The 25,431-nt window shown below is 43.5% G+C and overlaps 1 protein-coding gene across 1 annotated transcript; it reads left to right on the forward strand.

Annotated features, from left to right (window-relative positions):
* The first annotated feature begins 6,424 nt into the window (after window positions 1–6,424).
* On the forward strand, window positions 6,425–16,948 carry WFDC1 (WAP four-disulfide core domain 1). Its single transcript, XM_070953041.1, has 6 exons — window positions 6,425–6,572; window positions 12,357–12,552; window positions 14,196–14,279; window positions 14,363–14,503; window positions 15,419–15,460; window positions 16,772–16,948. Exons 1-6 carry the CDS (start codon window positions 6,426–6,428, stop codon window positions 16,828–16,830), a joined length of 669 nt encoding a protein of 222 aa, XP_070809142.1. The 5' UTR covers window position 6,425; the 3' UTR covers window positions 16,831–16,948.
* The last annotated feature ends 8,483 nt before the right edge of the window (window positions 16,949–25,431 follow it).

The following is a 25,431-nucleotide window of genomic DNA, read 5'->3' on the forward strand; positions in this document are numbered from 1 at the left end:
AATAAAACTCAGATTCAATCTTGGAGAATGGTATCAAGCCAGCCTCACAGATCCTATTACAAACACGTTCCTTGACATAGTGAATTGCCTTCCCTTTTCCCTGGGCAGCCACAGCTACAGAGAGAAAATCTGAGATTTGAATCAAAACATAATGGCAAGGTCTTTTGCAGTGTCCAAAAAAAAAAAGGTCAGAACAGTACCTGTGATTCTGAGTCTGTCTAGCATTAAATAGCTCCAGGAATTTATCAATTATCTTTAAACAGATTTTAACAGATTAACAGAGTTGGAAGGGACCTTGCAGGTCATCTAGTCCAACCCCCTGCCCAAGCAGGAGACTCTACATCTGCCCAGTGGTAGGATTCAAATAATTTAACAACCTGCCCTAATGATTTCTTCCAACAACCAGTTTGCCAAACTGCTCAGAAAGTTAACAACTGGTTCTCCCGAAGTGGTGCGAACTGGCTGAATCCCACCACTGCATCTGCCCCTACCTAGGATCGAACTCACAACCTCCTGAGGCCACTTCTAGGTCACTGGGTCTATAACAGGTTCACCTCTGATGTTTTATTACCTGACTAGGTCACATTATCAGTGTGACTCTGTGGTTTGCTCCTGCTTATCTTTAGTAGCTTGCTCTATCTGTGTTTGTGAAGGTGTGACTTTCTCCTTAAAGGTAAAGGTTCCCCTCGCACATACGTGCTAGTCGTTCCCAACTCTAGGGGGAGGTGCTCATCTCCGTTTCAAAGCCGAAGAGCGAGCGCTGTCCGAAGATGTCTCCATGGTCATGTGGGCGGCATGACTCAACACCAAAGGCGCACAGAACGCTGTTCCCTTCCCACCAAAAGTTATCCCTAGTTTTCTACTTGCATTTTTTAAGTGCTTTCGAACTGCTAGGTTGGCAGAAGCTGGGACAAGTCACGGGAGCTCACCCTGTTATGCGTCACTAGGGATTTGAACCGCTGAACTGCCAACCTTTCTGATTGACAAGCTCTGCGTCTTACCCACTGAGCCACCTGACTTTCTCCTTAGTAGTTCCTTAATTCTTTACTAGTTGGAATGTTTCTTGAATCAAGGAACTACCAAGGAGCAAACCACACCCTCACCAATTCAGCCAGGGCAAGCCATTTGTATATAAACAGAGAGCAAACCCCACTCCCTTCTAGCCTTGATGGTGTTACCTAGTTGGGTCATGAAACTTCTGCAAGAAAACAAGCCAAACTCAGAGAGCACCAAGGACCCTATAGTTCAACCCCACGCTACAAATATTCTCTTCCGTTAGTACACAAGATAATTTGTGAACTGGATAGCATCTTTCAATTTTGCATCTTCACCTTGGAGATATTTCTTCCAGCAGAGGGAGCTCAGTAACAATCCACTTTTAAAGCTGTCATCGCCCAGAAAGTCTGCATTGCATAAATATTTGAGAAAAAGCAACGTGTTTAATTTCTAACAGAGCTCTGCAGTCCAAATGAGTTTAGAATGTTTTCCTTACGCCCTGGATTAAATCCTCCCTTCAGATGCTAATGAAAACACGAGATTTGCTTCAACTGAACTTGTGTAAATCACCAAGGTTTGTAAAACACAGTTTATGGCAAACCGGGTTTGCTTGTTACTGTTTCATCTCAATATTCCCATGAGGACCTCAACGCAGCAATCCAGGAGAGTCCCCCTCGTTTTATTCTCACAATAACAAGCCAATGGCTGTTTCAGAAACACACTCGCCCCCAGACAAAGACTTTACACTTAGAAAACATGGTTTTAATCTCAATAATCAAGAAGGAATTTGAACCCAGGACTCCTCAGGTTGACTATACACTCTTCTTATTTACTCATCCTTGCTAAGATTCGGTCCAAAAATGCTTTGGCCATCTGTGAAACCATTCGTTGTTTGCATCCCTATCAGAATGTTTCTGAACTAGCTGGCGGCTGATATCCTTGGCTGATATCAAAGATATGGCCTCACTGGTTAAAGAGTGGGGTGGAGGAGTGGGGACACCCTGTTTTAAGCCTTGGAATCCTCAGTCATGGAAACCCCCAAGTGGGACTTTGGGTCCATCACTCTGAGAAGAAAAGAGAAGAGAAGAGAAGAGAAGAGAAGAGAAGAGAAGAGAAGAGAAGAGAAGAGAAGAGAAGAGAAGAGAAGAGAAGAAAAGAACAGAGTTGGAAGGGACCTTGGAGGTCTTCTAGTCCAACCCCCTGCCTAGGCAGGAAACCCTATATCACTTCAGACAAATGGTTATCCTAATCTCTTCTTTAAAACTTCAGTGTTGGAGCATTTACAACTTCTGGGGGCAAGTTGTTCCACTGGTTAATTGTTCTCACTGTCAGAAAATTTCTCCTTAGTTCTAGATTGCTTCCCTCTTTGATGAGTTTCCACCCATTGCTTCTTGTCCTGCCTTCAGGTGCTTTGGAGAATAGCTTGACTCCCTCTTCTTCAGCACACCCAACCTCAGAGGTTGTCTGTCTTTGGGATAAAATGCAGAAAGATTCTTATACTAACCTTCTTGAGCTCTGGAAGAAAAAGATGGACTATGAACTGACCCAGTAAATCAATCATTTCAGTCAAGGACCAATAGAGAAGGCTGGTTCTTCTCCACTCCCCAAAGGGACATGATGTAGCTGGAAGTCTTTATGATGGATCAGAAAACAAGCCATGACACAGTTCATTTTGCGGTGACCTCCTTATTATCCACAGCTTTCTCAAGGCAGTGCTCTGAATGGCATTGCCAGTTGATTGACGCTTCCCTACACAAAAGCTGAGGTCACCGTGAGAGCACCCCAAGGAGGGGCAACACCAAATGGACATCTCCATCGTCTCTGGTGATGAGAACAGCTGAACTCTGTTCTGCAGCTTTGAGGCCAAGCTGCCTTGGCAGTTCATAACCTTGAATGACAAAAGACTTTTGGGTTGGGTTTAAGTAGACAAAAGAGCCAGAAACTGGTCGGAAGGCTCCCAACACTTGGATGGATGAAGACTGTGGGGACTTAACATTTTGTTTCTGGTGCCAACTGGAAAATTCTTTTCATAAATGAAAATCCACACACCCTTGAGAAGAGATCACCCTTCTGCTACTTAACTTTCTGCTCACGGATTGGGTGAAAATCGACGGGGCCAGGGTGCTAATGGACTTTTTCTTAATTGTAAGGAAGGGACTTGATGGTGGCTTTAATTCAGAGCAGTCCTTTGGCCCCAAATCTCCCCAAATGCAAAAACGAAAAAAGAAAAAAGAAAAAAAAAGAAAGAACTACACTGTTAGTCTCTTCTTTAAAAAAAAAAAAAAAGGTATGCAGGCCACACTTCTTCTATTCTTCCAGTGTGCAGCTGTGAGTGCACCATACCATGTGGTCCTTGGCTCAACTGTAGGAAACACAACAGGAATGCGTTTTGTACAGACTCTCTGTCTCCTTAGACTTCACGAAATGTGTTGCAGGACTGGATTTAAGGTCCCTGCCAAGCCACTGTAAATAACAATGCAAGCCGATGGACGAATTTACCAACAATTGCATGAAATCCCAACGCTGCATAAAACACAACTCCAGCAAGTTTTCATTTGTGCTTCCTAGGAACTAATATTATCTTGCCTATCCATACTGTTGGAGATAATATGTAGTACAGTGGTACTACACCTTCAGAGGTGGCATTCAGCCGGTTCGTACCAGTTTGGGCGAACTGGTAGCGGCAACTTCGCCCCCCCCCCCCCCCCCCCCCCCGGCAGTTCCTCCCTTTCAGAGAACACTTTCCCCATTTCATTAGACAAGGACCCTGGGCGGTCTTTGAACAAATCCCCAACAGGCGTCGGTGACCAAAATGCTTTGTCTTTGGTTACGGGTGACTGATTAATGTGATGTTGCGAAGTCCTGACAGCAGAGGTCTTCCTGCGGTGCTGCTGCTGCTTTCCACACAAGGCGCCCAGAATAAAGATTATGTTACTGGATATCTCTGTGCAATTTGCTGGGCGTCCATATTTGGAGGCTGCTGGTGCTCCAACTGTCACAACCGACTGAAATCCAGACATCAGGGTAACATGTCAAGGATGGAAGATTGAGTCAACCTTGAGACAGTCAGGATTGAACACCTGGCAATGGGCAGAGTTTGCCTGCAATATTGCATTCTAACCACTGTGCATCATGGAAGGAAGGAAGGAAGGAGGGAGGGAGGGAGGGAGGGAGGGAGGAAGGAAGGAAGGAAGGAAGGAAGGAAGGAAGGAAGGAAGGAAGGAAGGAAGGAAGGAAAATAGCAATAGCACTTATATACCGCTTCACAATGCTTTTACAACCCTCTCTAAGCGGTTTTACAGAGTCAGCCTCTTCCCTCCAATAATCTGGGTCCTCATTTTACCCACCTTGGAAGGATGGAAGGCTGAGTCAACCTTGAGCCTGTTAGGATCGAACTCCTGGCAGTGAGCAGTGTGAATAACCACAGTGATTCGCTTAACAACCATGGCAAAAATGGTCATAAAACTGGCGCAACTCACTTAAGAATTGCCTTGCCTAGCAACAAAAATTCTGGTCCCAATCATAGTCAAGGATTACCTGCATTTTCTTTTTTTCAAATGTAAGAATCCTTGGTGTATTTCTACGTCTCCGTGCCAATTTATCCTTCCTGTGGGGTGCCTTCCTTAATAAGGCACACGTAGTTCGTTTCACGCAGTGCACAGTTGTGCGAGAAAAAAAAACCCTCAAATGAGGCCTTCAGTTTTCCTTTAAGTTTCAAATAATGTGAACGATCATTGTTTGATAGAGATAAAGGCCACATGGTTATCAAGTTTTGTTTGTTAAACTGGCTTCCATAGAGGCCAGCTGGGAGGCAAACGAACGATTGCAAACCCACCAAAGGAAAACAACATCCACAAAAATAATGAAAGAATACAAGAATAGATTGCTTCATGATATAGGGAGTCCACATTGAGTTACCATAACTAGAACCAACCATTCGATTGTTAATCTAAGATGTTGTTAAGTGAAAACATGACTCTGCTTAGGATCTTAGTTCATTTTTCCTTTGCTTTACAGATCTGCCAAAGTTGTAAATCCGAGGATCGGTTGCAAAGTGGGTTTTTTTCCCCATCAACATCATAAATGCAAACGGTTGCTAAATGAGGATTATCTTATAAGAGAGACTCGTTCCTTGTCTGTTTAAGATTTGGGGTTTCCTTGACTCCTAGGATGCATCGTTAGAAACGCATCAGAAGTGCAAATACAGAATACAGAAATCAACACAGCGTTCTTTGGTTTTAGCTAGGTTTGAATCTATCCCTGTTTCATGGTTATCTCTGGTTTTTTTTTTGAAATGGTTATTCCAACCATTGCAGATTCTCTGGTGTTTTCTGGCCCAACAAGATGCTAAAACCATCTTCTGGATTCCTTGCAGGACTCTGAGATTCTTAAACGTCTTTGGCTTCCCCGCAACATGAAATAAAATAAAAGTAAAAATAAAAGGGTTGTACACCTTGGTTGGCCACCAGGTAGAAAGAAAGAAAGAAAGAAAGAAAGAAAGAAAGAAAGAAAGAAAGAAAGAAAGAAAGAGGGAGGGAGAGGAAAGAAGGAAGGAAAAAAAAGAGAGAGAGAGAGAGAAAGGAAGGCAGGCAGGCAGGCAGACAGGAAGAAAGAAAGAAAGAAAGAAAGAAAGAAAGAAAGAAAGAAAGAAAGAAAGAAAGAAAGAAAGAAAGAAGAAAAGAAAAGAAAAGAAAAGAAAAGAAAAGAAAAGAAAAGAAAAGAAAAGAAAAGAAAAGAAAATTAGAAAGAAGAAAAGGCCCTTAACAGCTGTGATGGACTTTCCTGGAAAAGCTGTTTGCTCCAACATGTCCTTCCTATTCCTTGGAGACCGTTTTTATCACATCCTTCTTATTATTTTCCCAGCTTTCTCCTTTTCTTCGCTCCCAGCGGCTGACATCCGATCCTTTCTTCCCCTCCTAATTTGAATGACCTCCCTCCACCACCCACCACCTCTCTCTCTCTCTCTCTCTCTCTCTCTCTCTCTCTCGCTGTCTCTCTCTCTCGTTCTCTGTGGGTCCGCTTTAGGAGAGCCAGATGTTGAGACAAAGGTCTAAAAATAATCTTTTCATCTATCTTTCCTTGGAAAGCTGGGTGGCCGGGGAGAGGTGGGGAGACCTCCGCTTGGGAGCAATCGCAAGATCAGGAGCAACGGATCCAACTTGGAGCAAGGAACTTATTGGCAACGCCACAGCATCCTTTCTGGACCCGGTCTTGAACCCTTTTAAGGACAAACCGTCTGGGAGAGAAGAGAATTTGACTTCGGCGGATTAGCTAACTTCCATTCCTGCCTTTCTCTTTTCTCCTGCAAAGAAAGCTGAAGCAAATTCCATCCTCCACAGGGGTTTGCAATTTTCTTTTTTTTTTCTTTTTCTTTTCTTTTTTTTTTTTTTTGGATAGGGCCCACAAAGGCACCTGGAGGAGGACGTAGAATGGGGAGCAAGCTGCATTTTTGCACCAGGTTCTTCACAACGACTTTATGCCTCGTGTTTCTGCTCTACCCGTCCTGGAACTATGCAAAGAGGCGCTGGAGAAGACAACTGAAGGCTTCCCCATTGAAGCTGGCGGAGAATTACGACGTAAGTAAAAGCTGCAGTCAAGAAAAGGGGAAGGGTAGAACTGCGACGCGTTGCAGGAATCCTCCGAGGTCACTTAGTCTGACCTTCTGCTGAAGATGTAACAACATGTACGGGATGTAGGTTTTTGTAGTTAGGCTTCACGGTGGTTTGATGGTCTTTGAAGGAAAGAAAACTCACAAGTAAGTCTTTCAGCTTTCTCTCCAGAGAAATCGAGTGATTAGAAGCTTCCACGTTTGGCTAAGTTCTGTCAACATCTGTCTTCAGATTTTTGTCATAGTTTCATCGGAATTTCCATCCCCATCAGGTCTTTGCTCGTTGTACATTTTCTCTGTCCTAAATCCCCCAGAGAGTTTAACAGAACATAAGTGCTTCTGGCTTGGGTTGAGTTGTGTTGCTTGGCACACATCTGGAGAAATATTCTTTGCCAAAAGGGATGTGGTCTAATCAAGCAAAGACTCCCTTAAAGATGTTTTTTATTTTTACTTTTATTTCTCTTCTTCTGTTTCCACAAAGGGACAAGTTTGATACGGTTACTCTACCCACTTATGTACTTACACCTAATTTAGGAGCAGGGAGGTAACTTCTCTGCTGCGAAACTTTACTTTTCTCTTTTTAATTAACTTTGCTCTGTTAATTATCTATTGAATTGAAAAAAAAGTAATAATTGTGGAATTTAGGGTGATAAATTGTGATTTCTTTTCCTTACTTGCCCATGGTGAGTTATAGTTGAATTTACACCAGGTTACAGCGTGTTTATTGTGCTTTTAATTTATGGGGGGGGGGTTGATAGCTCCAATAACTGAAATCTTAGTTATATATGCTTTCTGGACTGTTTTAATGTTTGCAGAAGTTAAAATATGTAGGAACACTACGTATTTCTTCAAATATAAGTCCTAAGAGAATCAGAGAGAAACTTATTCTTAATTATGTGTTCATTCTGATTCTGAAACTGCAGAATAGAACTGAATTCTTCTTAAGAAAACAGTTTCTTAATATTGGCAAAGAGGTAGCCAATAATCTATGCATCCAAAAGTTTTGTGATGCCTAAAATGCTAACTCACAAACATATGGTTTGTGGCTGCCACTTTTCAAACACATATAGCTTCTTAATATGGGTCAGTTTTTAACAATAACCCTTTGGTTAGTGGGATATAGGAAACCAGTGAAATTCATTAATTAATTGTTTTCAAACACTGGCATCTCTTCAAAAATAAATAATAGGGGAGGGAAAAGCAGAATTAAAAAAGAATTAACTCTGGAATACTTTTTTAGGAAATAAGAGCTTTCAGGCAAAATGAGACAACACATTTAAGATCAGATATTTTATTAATTTACTGGATGGCTGCCTTACAAATCTTGTTTACTGGTATGAAATGCTTATAATGCAAAGGTGATTTTCAAAAGACAACTGGACTTTCTTGCAGGTTTTTTTTCCTTAAAAACATTTTGCTTCTCCAGGTTTTCAAGGAAAAAGACACACACAAAAAGACAAGTTGTCTTTTGAAAAGCACCTTTGGGACAACCTGGATGATTGAGACTCTCCCATGCACGTGGTCAGAAGGCCAATCCCACATCTGGCAACATGAAATCTTGGTATTTTACCTGGCAAACATGATTGTCAAGAGATTCATGATCATTAAAAAAAAAAAAATCTTTCCACCATGTGAACCTTTCTCCTCAACCAAGAAGAGAAGCAACCTAGAACTAAGGAGAAATTTTTTGACAGTTAGAAGAATTAACCAGTGGAACAACTTGCCTCCAGAACTCAAAAACTCCAACACTGGAAGTTTTTAAGAAGATGTTGGATAACCATTTGTCTGGAATGGTATAGGGTCCCCTATAGGGGGTTGGACTAGAAGACCTCCAAGGTCCCTTCCAACTCTGTTATTATTCTGTTCTGTTCTGTTCTGTTCTGTTCCTTTCCACTCCACTCCACTCCACTCCACTCCATTCCATTCCATTTTTCCACTCCACTCCACTCCATTCCATTCCATTTTTCCACTCCACTCCACTCCACTCCATTCCATTCCATTTCACTCCACTCACCTCCACTCCATTCCATTCAATTCTTCCACTCTATTCTACTCCACTCCACTCCATTCCATTTTTCCACTCCACTCCATTCTATTCCATTCCACTCCACTCCACTCACTTCCACTCTATTCAATTCTTCCACTCTATTCTACTCCACTCCACTCCACTCCACTCCATTCCATTCCATTCTTCCACTCCACTCCACTCCATTCCATTCCATTTTTCCACTCGACTCCACTCCACTCGACTCCATTCCATTCCATTCTTCCACTCCACTCCACTCCATTCCATTCCATTCCATTCCATTCCATTCCATTCCACTCCACTTGCCTCCACTCCATTCAATTCTTTCACTCTATTCTACTCCACTCCACTCCATTCCATTCCATTCCATTCCATTCCATTCCATTCCATTCCATTCCACTCCACTCCACTCCACTCCACCCCACCCCATTCCATTCTGTCATAGCCCACATCCATGTCTGCTGATAAAATTGTGCCAAAATTTACATAGTTTTCCAAACACTGTCCTGAACACATGCAGGATTTTGGCCTGGAATTTCCCCAGCGATTTCTTTGGCCTCAGCCAAATAAATCAAATCTTGGGTCAAATAAATAAATCAAATCTTCTTGGTGGGTTCCAGGATAAGATTCTCCCATGGTGTGTTCGGATACAACTTGGCTCCTTTTTAAAACAGGCTCCGTGGTGTCCTTCCCACATCTTCCCAAGACCCAGTCTCAAAGACCTTCCAACCTGGTTCCGAGGAACCATAAAGGAAGCTGTGGCACCAACCCAGAGCTGTGGACTGTTGGGTGGAGTTGGCTTTCCCAAGGGAGGAAACCAACTCTGGGGCAGGTGGAAGTCCCAAAGGGCCTGGAGAATTGTTTGAGGTTAAAAGGCCAAGGTGTTTTTTTTATCGCTGTTTCTTTGAAAGACCGTTTCCTCTCTTTGTAACAAGAAGCCCTGAGAATTTTCAGGAATGAAAACTTTTTTAAAAAGAGAGGGGGTGGTGGAAAGAGGAGGAATGGTGTTCTCCACTGAACTCAAGGACATTTTTTTAAAAAATTTGATTTATATGCCGCCCTTCTCGGAGACTCAGGGCGGCTTACAATGCGTTAAGCAATAGCCTTCATCCTTTTGTATATTTATACAAAGTCAGCTTATTGCCCCCACAAACTGGGTCCTCAATTTACCTACCTTAGAAAGGATGGAAGGCTGAGTCAACCTTGAGCCTGGCGAGATTCAAACTTGCTAATTGCAGACAGCTGGAGTTAAATTACAATGCATTAGTCTGCTGAGCTATCCAGGCTCCTGGATAGCTTGAGAGGATTTTGCTAATTTGTTTTAGATCTGTATGTATAAATAAAAGAAATTCTATGGAATGAGTGAGTATATGGGTACCTTTTGATGGTGCATTAGACTTGGTTACTCCTCTCCTTAGTTTCTCCAATATTAACAAATATGCAAAGGGAGACTCCCAGTGGCAGACTTTAGGATTAACTCTCATAGATTAATCAAGTTATAGGTGAGGTAAAGGTTCCCTTCGCACATCTGTGCTAGTCGTTCCCGACTCTAGGGGGCGGTGCTCATCTCCATTTCAAATCCAAAGAGCCAGTGCTGTCCACACAGGGACTAAGTCAGAGACTTAGAGACTGCTGACATCCTTTTCCTTCCTATCATATCATTGTGAGTTGCAAGGGGCAAGCGAGATGCTTCCTTGGTCCCTCAAGATGACAGATAGTTTTTTTCCCCATATATACTAATAGAAAGTCACTTCTCCACTACTATGAGAATAGTACAGTACCTAAATTGAAAGGATTACATCTCAGAGGTCTGAGACAGCTGGAACAAAGTCGGAACAGACAAAGAAGGACATCTGGCAAACTCACCTGAAGGGAACTTTGTCAAACCACAGCAAGAGTGAAAATGCGGTGTTATTTGGATGTTACCTATATCTGCTGGCTAAAAACATCTGCTCACATCACTTGGTGGGAATGGCCCAATTTAATGGGAATTCTGTTCTTCTAAATTTGGTTTGTGTCCAGGCTGTGTAGGATATAATCTTTCTCATCTGAAAAGATTAGTAATAATCCTTTTGAAAGGATTTTTATTCCTGGTGGCAGGTCATCTGCGTATCCCCCGAGCTAGCAGAAACACTCAGAATGCCTCTGATTAATTAGAAGAGAATGTGGGCCAAAGTAGGAGAAGCTGTGAAGTCAAATTTAGTGCCTTGACCTTGGAGATGTCGGAGCCATTTTGGGGGGTGGGGGGTGGAGGACAAGAGACAATCATCCTTCCGATTGGAAGGATTTAACTTGTATATCTGTAGCTCAGGGTTGAACTGAGAGGTTTTTGGTGCTCTCTGAGCTGGCAGGTTTTCTTGCTGACATCCCATGACCCAGCTTGGTAACATCATCAGTGACAGAAGGGAGTGCTAGCAGTATTTGCATCTGGGAACAATGCAGCTTGGTGGTTTTCTTGCAGGCGTTTCATTACCCAGCTAGGTAACATTATCAGTGCTACAAGGGAATGGGGTTTGCAGGGGAGAGGAGGGAGAGGAGAACTGTGGGATCCTTGGAGCTTTCTGGGCTTGGTGACCACGTCTTTGTTTCAAAGAGATTTGCACCAGATAAATCCTCATGGTCTTTTTGTGAGTGCTTGGTGCTCTCTGAGCTTGGTGATTTCCTTGAAGACATTTCGTTGCCCAACTAGGCAACATCATCAGTGCTAGTAAGTGTGGAGTTTGCTCTATGTTTAGATATAATAACTTGCCCTGCCTGTGTTGGTTGGGAGTTTGCAGATCACGCACCATCTGTTTATTTGTTCCCAAATGCAAATACGGATAAAAAAATCAATAAACTTCTGTCATCTCCTTTGGCAAACATATGAAATTTAATCGGCATTGCATTCTGGTGTTTTTCACTGCTCAAAACTAGGGATGAGAAGATAGTTTCCATATGGAGCCATTCTCAAGCGGAGGACTCTGCAGAATTGTCCTTGCTAGCTAATGCCACCTTGTGGAACATCTAGGTATATTATATACAATTCTCAAAAATCTTTCAGAAGAAAAACATTATGCCTTGCAAGCTTTCTATTCCTCGGTTCGCGTGAAAACCTCGAAACAGGGGTGAAATCCAGCAGGTTCTGACAGGTTCTAGAGAACCAGGTAGTGGAAATTTTGAGTAGTTTGGAGAACCAGCAAATACCACCTCTGGCTGGCCCCAGAGTGGGGTGGGAATGGAGATTTTGCAATATCCTTCCCCCAGGAGTGGGGAGGGAATGGGGATTTTGCAATATCCTTCCCCCAGGAGTGGGGAGGGAATGGGGATTTTTCAGTATCCTTCCCCAGGAGTGGGGAGGGAATGGAGATTTTGCAATATCCTTCCCCCAGGAGTGGGGAGGGAATGGGGATTTTGCAGTATCTTTCCCCAGGAGTGGAGAAGGAATGGAGATTTTGCAATATCCTTCCCCCAGGAGTGGGGTGGGAATGGGGATTATTCAGTATCCTTCCCTCAGAAGTGGGGAGGGAATGGAGATTTTGCAGTATCCTTCCCCTGCCACGCTCACCAAGCCACGCCCACAGAACCGGTAATAAAAAAAATTTGGATTTCACCATTGCCTTGAACAATCCGTCAAGTTACAAAGGTGAATAGGTGTGTTAGCACGTTTGATAGAAAAGGATGGGAGAAGGTGTTTGAAAAATGCTGAAGGGGGGGGGGGTCAAGTAAAAAAAATCTATTTTCTTCCAGGATTATGAGGACTCCCTTCATCCCCATAGCGCACACTACCAGAAGAATGACCGGTGTCCGCCCCCATCACAAACGTTACCAGAACGAGCGTGTGAGGCACCCAGCTGTCGATCGGACTCTGAATGCGAGAAACACAAACGCTGTTGCTATAATGGATGCATCTACGCCTGCTTAGAATCGGTGCCCCCACCCCCAGGTAGACCAGCCCCATAATAACTCATGCTGGAGGTGCGATCGGAGTAGGCCCATCCCTGCAACGCTTGCTGTATCCCAAAACAAATGTCTCGAATGTGGGGTAGCTTTTAAATTGTCCTTCGAGTCCTTCACAAGGATGGGTGCAAGGTACACGGAAGCAGCATCTGTTTAAAGTGGTAGACCTGGTTGATTCCCAAGATGCTATTATGGGAGTCTACAAAAAGGATGAAAGATGCACAGGGACAGGAAGCGTTCGTATCAGGGGTGAAATGCTCCCGGTTCAGACCGGATCGCCCGATCCAGTAGCGATGGAGGCGGGTGATTCAGAGAACCGGTAGCAAAAATCCTTGCCCCCCCGCCCTACCATGCCCAGCTGAGCCGCACAATCATCAGAGGCTTTTTTTTTTACTTTTAAAAGCATTTTTCTACAACCGCTTCGGCCAAAAAAATGCTTTTAAAAGTAAAAAAAAAAGCCTCTGATGATTGCGCGGCTCAGCTGGGATCGTCAAAGGCTTTTAAAAGGAAAAAAAAACCTTTTTTTCTTTTAAATGCCTCTGACAATCCCAGCTGAGTTGCCAGCTGATCGTCAGAGGCATTTAAAAGAAAAAAAAGCCTCTGCCGATCAGGCAACTCAGCTGGAATCGTCAGAGCCTTTTGAAAGCATTTTTTTACAACCTCTTCGCCGAAGAGGTTGTAGAAAAAATGCTTTTAAAAGTTAAAAAAAATAAATTGACTACGCCCACCCAGTCACATTACCACACCACCACCACCAAGCCACGCCCACAGAACCGGTAGTAACAAAGTTTAGACTTCACCACTGGTTCCTATGGCATGGATCATCAAATCGTGGTTATGGCCAGTGGTGCGACCCACTGGCATAGCCTCTTCTGTTCATCTCGTTAAATGTGTCTTCTTCCTTGGTGCTAGCTGAACTCGGTTGTTTTCTTGCAGACGTTTCCTTATCCGAATTAGGTAACGTCGTCAGTGCTAGTCTCGTTGATGTAGATCAGGGGTTCCAAACTCAAGGCAAGGGGGCTGGATCCGGCCTGTGGGGTGCTTAGATTTGGCCCATGGGGCTGCCCAGGAAACAGCGAAGGACCGGCCTGTGGTGCCTCTGCCAGAGAAAACGAAGTTCAGGAAGGCCACATGTGGTCCTCCCGGACTCTGTTCTTCGTTGCAACAGCCTCCTGCAGCTCTCTGCCAATGAAAACGGAGCTTGGGGGAGCCACACACACCCCTCCCCACACGAGCTTCGTTTTGAGTGGCAGAGGACTGCAGGAGGCCGTCACGGCTGAAAACGGAGCTCGGGAATCCGTTTTTGCTGGCAGAGCACACAGGCCATCACAGGCGCCCCACCCCCGACACAAGTGATGTCAAGCTGGCCACCCCACCCCACCACTCCCTGCCCCCCAAGGTCAAACACATCCCTGATGCAGCCCTCAATGAACTCGAGTTTGACACCCCTGACGTAGATGATGTTACCTATTTGGGGTCATGAAACGTCGACAAGAAAACAACCAAGTTTAGAGAACACCATGAGGACCTCTCATTTCAACCCTGAGCTACACATATTCTCCTTTATGGATGCTTCTTCTTCATAATAAGAAATATTCTGTCTCTTTTTTTTTTAAAAAAAAAAACAAGTTTTAGACTGGCTGATTCAGCCTAAACCTCGCTGGTTGGGTGGAAATGGCTGGCTCCTGGACGGACCAGAAGAAGTCCTACAAGGTACAGTAGCAGAACTACAGCAGTGATAGCACCAAAAGTGCCATGTGGGGCCTTCGTTGATCTTGAGATGTTTGCTTCCATAGCTGAAACATGCAGTACCACCAAGGATGGAGATGACCCACTTCATTGTCCAACGGGATTTGAATGCCACATCATTCACCCTGGGAATGCCGCCGAGGGCATCCCCAACCAGGGACAGTGCATCAAGCTACGTGGGAACTCGGGTGAGTTACTGGTAGGAATGCAAAGCATCTGAGTTCATAAGTCATGGCCCTGCGGGATAATATGTGAAAGTCACATTCATAAGGACTTCTTGCAGAAGACAGGCGTGCTAGTTAGAAGTTGTCCTAGAAGAGGTGGTGAGAGGAGGAGAAGAACTGGAATCAAGATGTAGAAAAAGTCGAGGAAGTTCAGTTTTGCCCTGTCTTTGCATTCCAAAATTTAGATCAGGGGTGTCCAAATTCAATTCAAATTCAAATTCAAACCTTTATTGTCAGTACACAACATATGTGCAATGAGATTGGTTGAGCTCCCTCAGTGCACACACCCAACACAAAACAACTCACAGTGAAGATAGAAAATCCCTAACCCAATAAATCATATTAACAACCCCCAGTCCTATTGCACCAGTGTGAACATGTTACCCGTCGCACTGGCCCTGCAAGTCCATTGTACTAGATAGTTATGATGTTATTTCGCATTCAGGACATCCCACAGATGAAAACTCAAACTCAATTTTATTGAGGGCGGCATCAGGGTTGTGACCTTGGGGGGCTGGGGTGGGTGTGGCCAGCTTGACGTCAGTCATGTCAGGGGTGCCTGTGCTGGCCCAAGCCTTGAGTTTTGACAGCTCTGATTTAGATATATCCAGGTGTATTGGGAATTGGTAGAAAAACTAAAATAAGGCGTTGCTGTTTCCTGCTGTAGTTCTCCATCCTTCTTGGTTTCTCTGCCTCCGTGAAACCTGCTCTCAGAACCTAAAGCACAGCTCGGGTGTTGGTTCCCAACTCAACTTTGTCATTTCCTTTTTGAAGAGATTTGAAGAGAAAAGAAGGCTCACCACGCTTGTTATCTGTGCAACATGGGCATTTGTGAAGATGCTTAAGCTTTGATTTTTCTTTTTTTTTTTCCTTCTCCAGATGGATGGAATCTAAGACCCAAATACTACAAGGACTATTTTGGTAAGTTTCAGCACTAAAATAACAAAATAACAGAGTTGGAAGGGACCTTGGAGGTCTTCTAGTCAAACCCGCTGCTTAGGCAGGAAACCCTATACCAGTGATGGCAAGCCTTTTCGGCATTAAATGCCGAAAGGTCGCGCGGAAGCATTGCTCATACATGCACACCCTCGACGGGGCTGCGCTCCAGAAAAGCTGAATTTCTGGGTTCTAGCACGCCCAACAATCAACTGGCCAGCACACATGCGCAGGCCAGTTTCTGGCACTGCCATGCGCGCAAAGGGATCACGCTCCAGAAAAGCCAAACTTCCGGGTTCTGGCACTCATGCGGATCTGACAATCAGCTGGTTGGCGGGCATGCACTCACCGGTTTTTGGCACTGCTGCACACATGAAGGACAGCTGATCATTGCGTGGGCATGCATGCCAGAAACCCGGAAGACAAACAGGCAAGGCCGCACATGCTGGGTAACATGGCTTCACATGCCACTTCGGGCACGCGTGCCATAGGTTTGCCATCATGGCCTTATGCCATTTCAGACAAATGGTTGTCCAATCTCGTCTTTAAAACTTCCAGTGTTGGAGCATTCATAAAAAGCAGTTCATGATTAAATCGTATTTCGGAGAAGCAGCAATCTGAAGAACACGGATCTAGAAAGGTTGTTTACTTAGGTCATCCTCAATTTATAACCACTTCTTGAACGTTTGACATCCAAAGTTACAACAGTGCTGAAAAAAAGTCCTTCTTACAATTGGTCCTCGCAATTATGACCATCACCCCATCCCCATGGTCAGACAGTCACAAGTTGGGGACTGGGCAACCAGCTCGCATTTTCGACCAGCTGCAGTGTCTGCCAGTCACATGATCACAAATTGGCACCTTTTTCCAGCAATTTCTGGCAGAAAACCCCACATATTCGGAAGGATGGATTCATGCTTACAACTGTGGGGTTCGCTTAACAACTATGGATTCACTTAACGACTGTCTTAAAAATGGTCGTAAGATCACGTCGGACTCCACTTACGATTGCAACAACTTACGCCAGAAACCCTGGTCCCAATTGTAGTCATAAGTTGAGGTTCATCCTTCGTTTTACCATAATAAACAAGAAAGAGATCTTTGGGTTGAAGAGGCCGGGCTGTGCAGAATATAGGAAAAGATCTGGAAACCAGGAGCCAAACAAAAATGCGACAGGAAGTGAGATTGTTTTCGTGGAAAGGAGTTAGTTCGCCTTGCCATTTCCTAAAAAAAAAATCTCAAAATTAATTTAGGTTTACTATTTTAACTGCTTGTTTTTCCGCCGTTCTTTTGCAGGGCGCAGTTCCAGCAATGTCGTGGGTTATGTGAAGCAAACGCAGAAGCATCTTGGTTAATTCAAAGAGGACTTTTCCAACCGGCCAAGTGTGATGTCAAAGGGAAAATAAAAACGACATTAGATGGGCAAAGGATAATCATAACTGAGGGACAAACATTTTTGATCTCTTGGTGCCAGGCTAGCTTGAATTTCTTTTCAATGTGCCTCATATAAACCTACTGCCGGGGAAAGGGGTTAGATGGTCTTCAACCCTTATCATTAAAACCAGGATGGACAAGAGTGGTTTTTTCTAGTAACTCTATACCCGTGATGGTGAACCGGTGGCACTCGTAGCCATATTAGTGGGCACGCCAGCTCAGCTCTGGTGTGCATGCGTGCACCGGCCAGCTGATTTTTGGGCCTTCTGGGCCCACCAGAAGTAGGGAAACAGGCTGTTTCCTGCCTCCGGAGGGCCTGGTGGGGGTGGGGAAAGCCCATTTTTCTTTCTCACCTAGAGAGGCTCTGGAGACTGGGGACAACAAAAAACGTCACTTCCTGTCCAACGGAGAGTTGGGAAATGGGCCATTTCAGGCCTCTGGAGGGCCTCCGAGGGGGTGGGGAAGGCTGTTTTCACCCTCCCCAGATGCATAGAGAGGATCTGGAGCCAGGTGAGAAAGAAAAACGGGCCTACCAGGCCATCGAGTGCCAGGAGTGGGGGGCAAAATTCCCATTTCCTCCCGATCAGCTGGGACGCGGGAGGAAGAGAATAGATAGGGGCAGGGCCAATCAGAGGTGGTATTTACCAGTTCTCTGAACTACTCAAAATTTCTGCTACCGGTACTCCAGAACTGGTCAGAACATGCTGAAACCCACCTCTGATACTTAGCTCTCTCAACCATTCATTGTATGATTTAGCCTCCAGATCGCTTATCATCTTTGTTGCTCTTCTCTGTAGAGTTTTTAGGGTCTCAGCATCTCTTTCTTATCCAAAAAGCCCCTTCCCAATTCTATCATGGCACGAATGATCAAAGCGATTTGCAAATTTGCACTCAACCTTCCAGCAGATCTAAGTGAACTTTTTCCTAAGGTTAAAATGATACAAAATTAGATTGGGGAACGGGCAACGTGAAATGTTATGCAATAGGATCAGGTGGCAAATCAGGCCCAAAATGGACAACGCACTTTGCACATGGAAAAAAATCTCCAGGATCCATTTGCAAATTTCAAATTCCAGATACTTTGAATGTAAAAAAAAAAAAAACCCATTTAAAAAAAAATCTAGATAACCTTCCATAAAGCAGCTATTTTATTCCACCTCTGGACAAGAATTCCTCAACCGTGCAATTTTCACACACGGATCTACGGACTGTGACACAAGAATGTTCTTTTCAACTTGGAGGGAAGCGGTGTCAGGTTTTCGCTCTTTGAATTGAGGAAACCAATCAACCCCAGATAATTTGTTTTAGGAGGGTTGAAAAAAAAAAAAAAAAGAGCACGGTTGGTTTCATCATTGTGTAAAACTCCCGACGACACAGCCTTTCCATGGGGTAATTATGACCTTTAGTTGTTCTGCCGAATGTTAGCTGTGTTCTCCTCTGTAAATACACATTGCTCGTGCAAACAGAAGAAATTCCTCTGCAAAGACCAAAGGAAAGCAGAGTCCTTGAACTTTTTCCAAAAGGTTAGGTCAGCTTAGACTGGATGCTTTTTGGAAGGTCTCTTTTGTACAGCAGTGCCTCTCAAATGTGGCCGCTTTAACTCATGTGAACTTCAGCTCCCAGAATTCCCCAGCCAACATTGTTGGAAAAGTTATGAACATTCATTTAATATTTGTTAAAATAATAATAATAATAATAATAATAATAATAATAATAATAATAATAATAATAGTAAACTCAAAAAAAAAAGTAAACTCAAGATCTTGTGGGACTTTAGGATTCAGACTGACAGGCACTTGGTCCACAACACACCTGACATAACAATAGTTGAAAAGAAAAAAGTATGGTTCATTGACATTGCAATACCTGGTGATGCACGAATTGAAGATAAGCAGCAAGAAAAAATCACAAAGTACCGGGACTTACAAATTGAAGTTGAGCGACTGTGGAAAAAGAAATCGTGTGTTGTCCCGATTGTAATTGGAGCCCTCGGAGCAATACCCAAAGGGCTACCCCGCTATTTAGAAATTCTAAATTTGCCGGACTTGAACATTTTGACTCTACAAAAAACCACCTTACTCAGAACAGCTTACATCCTCCGACGATACCTTAACAGTTCCTAGGTCCTTGGTTAGGACTCGAGCTGCTGAGCTATTAACCAGCCTCAAAGGCTGTGAATCTCACTAAAGATTAACCAATAAATAATAATAATAATAATAATAATAATAATAATAATAATAATAATAATAATAATAATAGTAATAATAGTAATTTGCAACTGAAATATGAACAGAAGGGGATGTCAACAGCATCAGCCCTTTTAGAGGGGCAGAAACATAGGTCTTCATTCTAAAATGTGTGCAATTTTACATGGGTTTTTTTTACAAAGGGGTAGAATGTAGTTTTCTTCCACAAGTGACTCCCACCGTTTCATTATAACCTTAGGGTCACCCTCTTTTTAGGTAAATGCCAGAAAATTGAGCTCCTGCCCAAACTCAGTAACAGTAAAGTAACCCAACAGAGTTGGAAGGGACCTTGGAGGTCATCTAATCCAACCCCCTGCTCACACAGGAGACCTGTACTAGGGATTCGAACCACCGAACTGCCAACCTTTCTGATCAACAAGTTCAGTGTCTTAGCTACTGAACCACCTAGCTGGGCTCACCAAACCAATCTCACCTAGCCGAACTCACCAAACTCCAAGGTCATGAGAAGTTTTGAAGAGGTGCTTCATCTTGGGAAGGCTTCAAGGACATTGGGCAAATGGATGCATCACCATCTCCACCCTTAAAAAGCAATGTCTTGTTCTACCGGCTTCCTTTTGGGGGTTCTTCAGTCCAAAAGATTCTTCTGGATGCACCCCAGCAGATCATTGGGAGGGATAAACAGTCTTAGAAAGATGGATACCAATGCCTTGAAGCCAAGAGTGGACACCTCAAGGCAGGGGTGGGGTATTGGGGAACCATGTCAGCTTACAATAGCAAAAAGATGAGGAGTCTGGTGGAATCCTTTCCACAGCTCGGGACAGCTTCTACTTTCCATGAAGTTTGTTAATTTTTTAAAAAATGCTGCCAGACTTCTCTGTAGAGATTCTCAGTCCTCCAGATCATGGTTGTCCCAAAGGCCGCCCTGAATCTCCGGAGAAAGGCGGCATATAAATTGAACTAACTAAATAAATAAATAAAGGTGCTTTTTCAGGAGGCAACTGGATTTTCTTTGCTTTTCTTCTTTGAAGACGTTTTGCTTCTCATCCAGGAAGCTTCTTCAGCTCTGACAGGATTCAGAGGAATGAGAAGCAAAACGTCTTTAAAAGAAAAAAAAAGAAAGTCCTGTTGCCTCCTCAAAAAGCACCTTTGGGACTACCAGACTTCTCTTTTTTTTTTAATGCCATAAAGCAGTAAACAAGAAGTACAACAGCAACTTCACAAACTCACAAAGGCTGAATCACTCACTTAATCTGGATGCCGGTTTGTCTCATTTCTGGATTGATCCAATCCCAAGACACAAAATAACCTACATTGGGCTTACTCCACACGAGACCCTCTTTATACAGACAAAACATATATATGGAAATGCACCAACCACAAGTTCTGTGCTTGCAACTCCTGCAGCACAGCTGAACAGTTGCAGAAACTGGCTAGAATTACGGTGATGCAAGAGTAGGAATTCAGCCCAAATTGTGACCTAGGGCAGCAGATAGGACTTTAATCCTCTGGTAAACATACAACGCTGAGTTTCCCAGGACTTGGAGGAAGGCTGAGCCTCCGCAGACGAGACCTGCTCAGGTAGGTCAGCTGTTCTGAGCAAGAACCTGGCCCCTCCCAGACATCTGTTGCGAGTGAGTGGCAGGCGGGGCGTTTGCTGTGTGTCGGTATCAGGTAAACGCCCCCGGATCACCTTTCCGTGCACCTCCTGAGCTTAGGAGGGAATGTGAGCGTTTCAACCAGGGGGAAAAAAACATATAAGGTAATTCGCAGAAGCAGCAGCTGCAGCTGTGGCAGCTTCTTCTTGAGCTGCGTGCCCTCCTGACCTGTGCCTGCTCCCCTCCTGCCCACCAAGATGGGAGCCAAGCACTGCTTTGCCAAGTTCTTCAAGGATGGGTCCTCCTTCCTCCATCTGGGTCGGAAATACCAGTCCCTGGGCAGCAAGGAGACAGGAGAGCAGGTCAGGAGGTTTGCTATGGAGGGATCGTTGGGTTGGAACTGACCATCTGACTTGTCGTCTGGGTCATTTTGGTTAATCTCCAGGGACAAATTGTAGAGCAGTGTTTCTCAACCTTGGAAGCTTGAAGATGGGTGGACTTCAACTCCCAGAAACCCCCAGCCAGCGCTGCTGGCTGGGGGATTCTGGGAGTTGAAGTCCACCCATCTTCAAGCTACCAAGGTTGAGAAACACTGCTGTAGAGGTTCTCCATCATCCAAGTCACGGCTGTCCCAAAGGTGCTTTTTATTTTTTTCCAGGAGGCAACTAGACTTTCCTGTTTTTTTTCTTTGAAGGCGTTCCGCTTCTCATTCAAGAAACTTCTTTCAGCTCTGATAGGATAGTGGGGAATGGAAGGATTTATATGAAAAAGGGGGGAAAAACACACAAGAAAGTCCAGTTGTCTCCTGAAGAAGCACCTTTGGGACTCCGGGGAGAGAGAGAGAGAGAGGGAAATGTGGGTCTTGCAAAGAGGGAGAAGAGCTGGTGGAGTCGCTCAGACCTGCGTGTGAGTTTGTCACTGGCTGCAAGTCTTAATAGGGACACAAAAGTGTTATTGTTCGGCTGAACCACCTACCGTATTTGGCTGGTGACTTCTCAAGTGATTCTCCCTGTTATCGCCCCCATTCAAAGTCTCTTAAAAGTAATTTTTAATCGTTCTAATGACATTTTGCACAGTCCTTGTTAGACTTTGGGATTGATTCTCTTGGAGCATCTGTTCAACATCATGGGAAGGAACGTCCTGGGAACGAATGAGTGGTGGAAGAATGGGAAAGGGGGAGGATCGACGTAGGCAGAGGAGGACAGGATGAACGTTCAACATGAGTCTCAACTCAAAGGGTTGACCTTCTGCTCTTCACTACTCTTAAACTTCCTCGCCTCTTCAGTTGTTGGGTTCACGCAGCTCTCTAAGCCCACATTCTGGTGTAGCAGAACATAGTGGCTGGGTTGACACCAACATTAGCCCTAAAACCAATAGTAGTTTGGTTTCCCATTACACATTCACCTGGTAACCTACTCATCTCCCGTTGTCCCACTTCACTGTCCTGTGAGAATCCAAGAAGAACCGTTTCACATACCCAACTGAGAATTCTTCAGCACCCCAGAGCTACTTTGCCAAATGAGGGAACTTAAACTGCCTGTGTATTTTTTTCTCTCCAAATTTTCCTTTCCCCAGTTTGTTCTGTTCTTATAAGATTTATGTGCACAGCCTCTGCATGAAACTATGCTAATAAAACTCAGGGCAAACATTTCTGTTATGGGAAGGGATAAAAAAAAACCCCTCTTAAAAGTGCTTAATCTTTCATCGCACCTGATTGCTATCCTGATAAAATAGCTAGAACGGATACTTTTAGCATCATGTGCTATTTCAAAAGCCATTAAAGAGGCAGGAAAGTTTCAAGCTGGTTATATGTTTATTTAGATATTCAATACCTAAGGAATGAAATTTGGCAGGTTTTGGGGTTGTTGTTTTTTTTTTTTTAAAGCGATCTGAGAAATAAATGGAGCCTTTTTTCCTTCCCCTTCGGGGGGCCTGAAATAGCCAGCAGGAAACCAGTAATAAGATGCAATAAAATCAGAGAATAAAGGAAACTGTTGCAGATTAAATCTGGGCCCTTTTAAGAAACTGTTCACCTCACTCTTCCCTGCATTAAATATCTCCTAGAAACTAAGCAATGGAGAGGCAAACAAAGTTTTATTGAAAAATGGGTCCAGAAAGTAATCAAAAGTGCTCCTGGAAAATTTAATAAGCCTCTTTTTTTAGAGCAAGGAGTTTAATGCATCTCTTTAGCTGGAATGCTGGTTTTTCTCAGCAAAGATCTACCTCTGTTTAGAATGGAGGTTAATTACTGGTAATTAATCAGGAAAGGAAACCCTTCTTTTTTTTCTTTCTTATTTTTGCCAGAAAACAGAAGATAAGTTTGCTCAAAAACAATACAAGTAGTCCTTGATTTACGGCCAAGAATAGAGCCCAACATTTCTCTTGCTAAGCGAGACATTTGTTAAGCAAGTTTTGCCCCATTTTATGACCTTGCTGGCCACAGTTGTTGTTAAGGCAATCCCTGCAATTCTTCAGTTAGTAACGTGGTTGTTAAGTGAATCTGGCTTCCCCGTTGACTTTGCTTGTCAGAAGGTCTCAAAAGGGGATGACGTGATCCAGGGGCCGTTGCAACCGTTATAAATACGAGTCAGTTGCCGAACATCTGAAATTTTGAACATATAACCATGGGAACGCTGCAACAGTTGTTAAGTGTGTAAAACAGTCGTAAGTCACTTTTTTTCAGTTGTAACTTTGAAAGGTCACTAAATGAACTGTTGTAAGTCAAGGACTACCTGTATTCAAATCCTAGCACTTACATTAATTAATTAGTTAATTAATTTATTATTCATATTTCTATGCCACCCACTCTCCGAGGACTCTGGGCGGCTTATACCAAAGACAGTATACTAAATAGTATATTGCCTTCAACAATCTGGGTCCTCATTTTACCCACCTCGGAAGGATGGAAGGCTGAGTCAACCTTGAACCAGTGAGATTTGATCCGCTGATCTACTGAACTAGCAGTCAGCTGAAGTAGCTGCAGTACTGCACCCTAACCACTGCCCCACCTCGGCTATATCCATCTTCTTGGCCGCGCTATAGAAATGGTTTGCTAATGTCTTGTTCTGCAGAGGGGTTGTAAAAATAGCCAGATGGCAGAAGCTCTTTATCTTGGCTATTATTATTTTTTTTTAACCACACCCTGTGCACCACACCTCATTCCTCTGGATTGATTGAGTGATTGGATTCATCCACTCATTCATTCATTTTAGCAAACATTTGCTCCCATCCAAGAAACTAGCTTCTAGGCCCCAAAGAAGTCAATCATGACCCAAAAAATAAGAGATGAAACCTCCTGGCCTGGACCATCCTGCGGTTGTAGCACTCATTCAGAACTTGTGAAAAACCTGAGTTGGGTTTTATCCAGGGGTGAAACGCTACCAGTTCGCTCCAGTTCGGGCAAACTGGTAGCAATCAAAACTACCGGTTCTGGCAAACCAGTAGTAAAAAAAAAAGCTTCCGGTTCAGTTGAACCGGTAATTTTAAAAAGCTACGATCCGACGATCACCTGTGCCGCGCAGTTTAGCTTTGCTAGAAAGTAGGATTTCTTGCTTTCTAGCGAAGCTAAACTGCGCGCCACAGCTGATCCCCCCCCTCACTGTTCTACTTACCTTCCCAAGCCTCCTTTTGGCACATACTGCACACACGCATGCCCGAACCAGTAGCTTTTTAAACGCGCAGCACCCCTGGTTTTAACTTGTATCCCAAATGTTGTCCAGTTCAGGATCATTTGTCTCCCCCATCCAAGACATTTGGGCTCTTTTAGTCCTATGAAGTTGCTAACCCATAGCAGACGCTGGTTTGAAAATGTATAGGTATTTGCAATAATAAATGTTGGTTGTGCCCAACTATAATATGATCTTTTCCATACTGCTTTTTCTATTTCCTTCTTTGGAATATTTATACTGCCTTCCTGGAAAGATCTCCATTTCTTGATCTTTTTATATATATACTCAGGCAACAAATATTGTAAGGTTAGCACTCCAGATGAGAGCAGAGTTTAATTTTTTTTACAAAAAAAAAAATTGTATCAAGGACACAGGTTTTACCCATCTATCCATCCCCCAAATTTCACATCAGTTGTTCCCAAAGCAGAACAAAACTAAAAACTAAAAAAAAAAAAATGAAGAAAGGCACCCAGGAAAAAAAGATTTTAAAAAGTGCCATTTCCCTAACTAACTGGAAGGAAGTTGTACCTGATTCACCCACCCACCCACCCACCCCCCGGGCTGGCTTCTAAGATTACATTGCTCAAATGTTTACAAGATTTCCATCACACCCACGAAGCCTATAAACCTGGTTTATTTGAACCGAGAAAAGTTGTAAAACACCCTGAGTGTTTTGCCAGAAACCCCAGATGAAAGTATTAACCCCTTTCTGCCATTCCATCAAATTTCCATCTTTCTTAAGCACTGGTATCATTTGAAACAAAAATAGAAACCTAGGTAATACATTCATTTTTATTGCTGCTATCCTTCCCAGTAATGATAGTTGTAGCTTTTTCCAATTTTCCATTTCTTTCTGTACTTTTTGCCAAAGAACTTCATAATTGTTTTTAAACAATTTCCTAGATACTTAACCTTTTTAACTATTTCAAACCCCGTTATTCTCCCTAAGTCTTCTCTTTGAGTTATGGACATATTTTTAGTTATCATCTTTGTCTTATGTAGATTTACTTTAAATCCAGATACTTTGCCATATTGACCTATTATGTCCAACA

The sequence above is a fragment of the Pituophis catenifer genome, unplaced genomic scaffold, assembly GCF_029215685.1.
Source record: "Pituophis catenifer annectens isolate HBS135680 unplaced genomic scaffold, rPitCat1.0.hap2 SCAF_13, whole genome shotgun sequence".
NCBI classification, from domain to species: domain Eukaryota; kingdom Metazoa; phylum Chordata; class Lepidosauria; order Squamata; family Colubridae; genus Pituophis; species Pituophis catenifer.